Raw genomic sequence first — 1541 nt, forward strand, 5'->3', positions numbered from 1 at the left:
TGGACTCAAACCCCTTCCCGTTCACTCCCACTATACACCGTCCCAATCGACCCAAATCCCTTCCCGTTCACTCCCACTATACACCGTCCCCATGGACCCAAACCCCTTCCCGTTCACTCCCACTCTACACTGTCCCAGTTGACCCAAATCCCTTCCCATTCACTCCCACTGTACACCATCAGCACAGACCCTAAACTCCTTCCCGTTCACTGCAGCTCTACACCGTCTCAAGGGACACGAACCCCTTCCCGTTCCCTCCCACCGTACACCGTCCCCATGGACCCAAATGACGTCCCTTCACTCCCGCTCTACACCGTCCCAATGGACTCGAAACCCTTCCCGTTCACTCCCACTGTACACCGTTCCCATGGAACCAAGCCCCTTCCCATTCACTCCCATTCTACACCATCCCATTAGACCCAAACCCCTTCCCATTCACTCCCACTGTACACCGTCCCAATGGACTCGAAACCCTTTCCGTTCACTGCAGCTCTACACCATCACCACGGACCCCAAACCCCTTCCTGTTCACTGCAGCTCTACACCGTCCCAAGGGACACGAACTCCTTCCCGTTCACTCCCACTGTACACCGTCCTCATGGACACAAAGGCCTTCCCTTCTCTCCTGCTCTACACCATCCCCACGGACCCCAAACCCCTTGCCGTTCGCTCCCGCTCTACACCATCCCCATGGACCCCAAACCCCTTCCTGTTCACTACACCGTCTCCATGGACCCCAAAACCCTTCCCATTCACTCCTGCTCTACACCATCCCTATGGCCCCCATTCCCCTTCCCCGCTCACTACACCATTCCCATTGACCCCAGACCCCTTCCCGCTCACTCCTGCTCTGCACCGTCCCCATGGACTCCAAACCCCTTCCCGTTCACTACACTGTCCCCATGGACCTCAAACCCCTTCCCGTTCACTCCGACCCTACATCTTCCCTATGAACTGAAACCCCTTCCTGTTCACTCCCAATCTACACCGTCCCAATGGACCCAAACCCCTTCCCGTTCACTCCCGCTCTACACCGTGCCGATGGATCCCAGCCCTGATGGATTTCTGAAGATGGTATCTGAGACCTTTGCTCTACCCTCACCTGGATGGGTTCAGCGATGAATGCAGCTAATTTCTTGGGGACAGCTGTTTGGAGGGTGTTGTGAAGCTGGTTAATGTACTGGTCCTTGGCATGGCATCTATCTGAATGACAAAGAGACAGGAAGAAGAGCCCACATCATTGAACAAACATGGGCTGGCACAGCTTTCTAGGATCACAAGCCCCTTGCCCATACAGCAGGGGACATGCCCCAAACCTCAGCCTGTCCTCTCCGGATGCCCGTCCCTTTGTTCCCCCTGTTCAATAATCTCCAGCCCCCTCCCTCCCTCCCTCTCTCTCACCTACCTATCCACTCACAGACTAGCCCTCACTTTACCCCTCCTCTCAGGAAGAGAAGCCAAAGTGAACAGAGGGCCCTGAGAGAATGAGGCTGGGGAAATAAATAATGAGGAACCAGGAAATGGCAGAGGATTTGAATAAC

The 1541-nt window shown here is 55.3% G+C and overlaps 1 protein-coding gene across 1 annotated transcript in view; it reads right to left on the reverse strand.

Moving 5' to 3' along the window:
- Positions 1–1102: 1102 nt before the first annotated feature.
- LOC125482536 (alanine--glyoxylate aminotransferase 2, mitochondrial-like) overlaps positions 1103–1541 on the reverse strand; it is a gene marked incomplete at its 3' end in the record, with an annotated part of 3905 nt that continues 3466 nt past the window's right edge. The window contains exon 3 of the mRNA XM_048594624.1: positions 1103–1203. Coding sequence (XP_048450581.1) covers positions 1103–1203 — 101 coding nt within the window. The remainder of the gene's footprint in view (positions 1204–1541) is intronic.

The sequence above is a fragment of the Rhincodon typus genome, unplaced genomic scaffold (genome assembly GCF_021869965.1).
Source record: "Rhincodon typus isolate 14 unplaced genomic scaffold, sRhiTyp1.1 hic_rhity00011961, whole genome shotgun sequence".
Lineage (NCBI taxonomy): Eukaryota > Metazoa > Chordata > Chondrichthyes > Orectolobiformes > Rhincodontidae > Rhincodon > Rhincodon typus.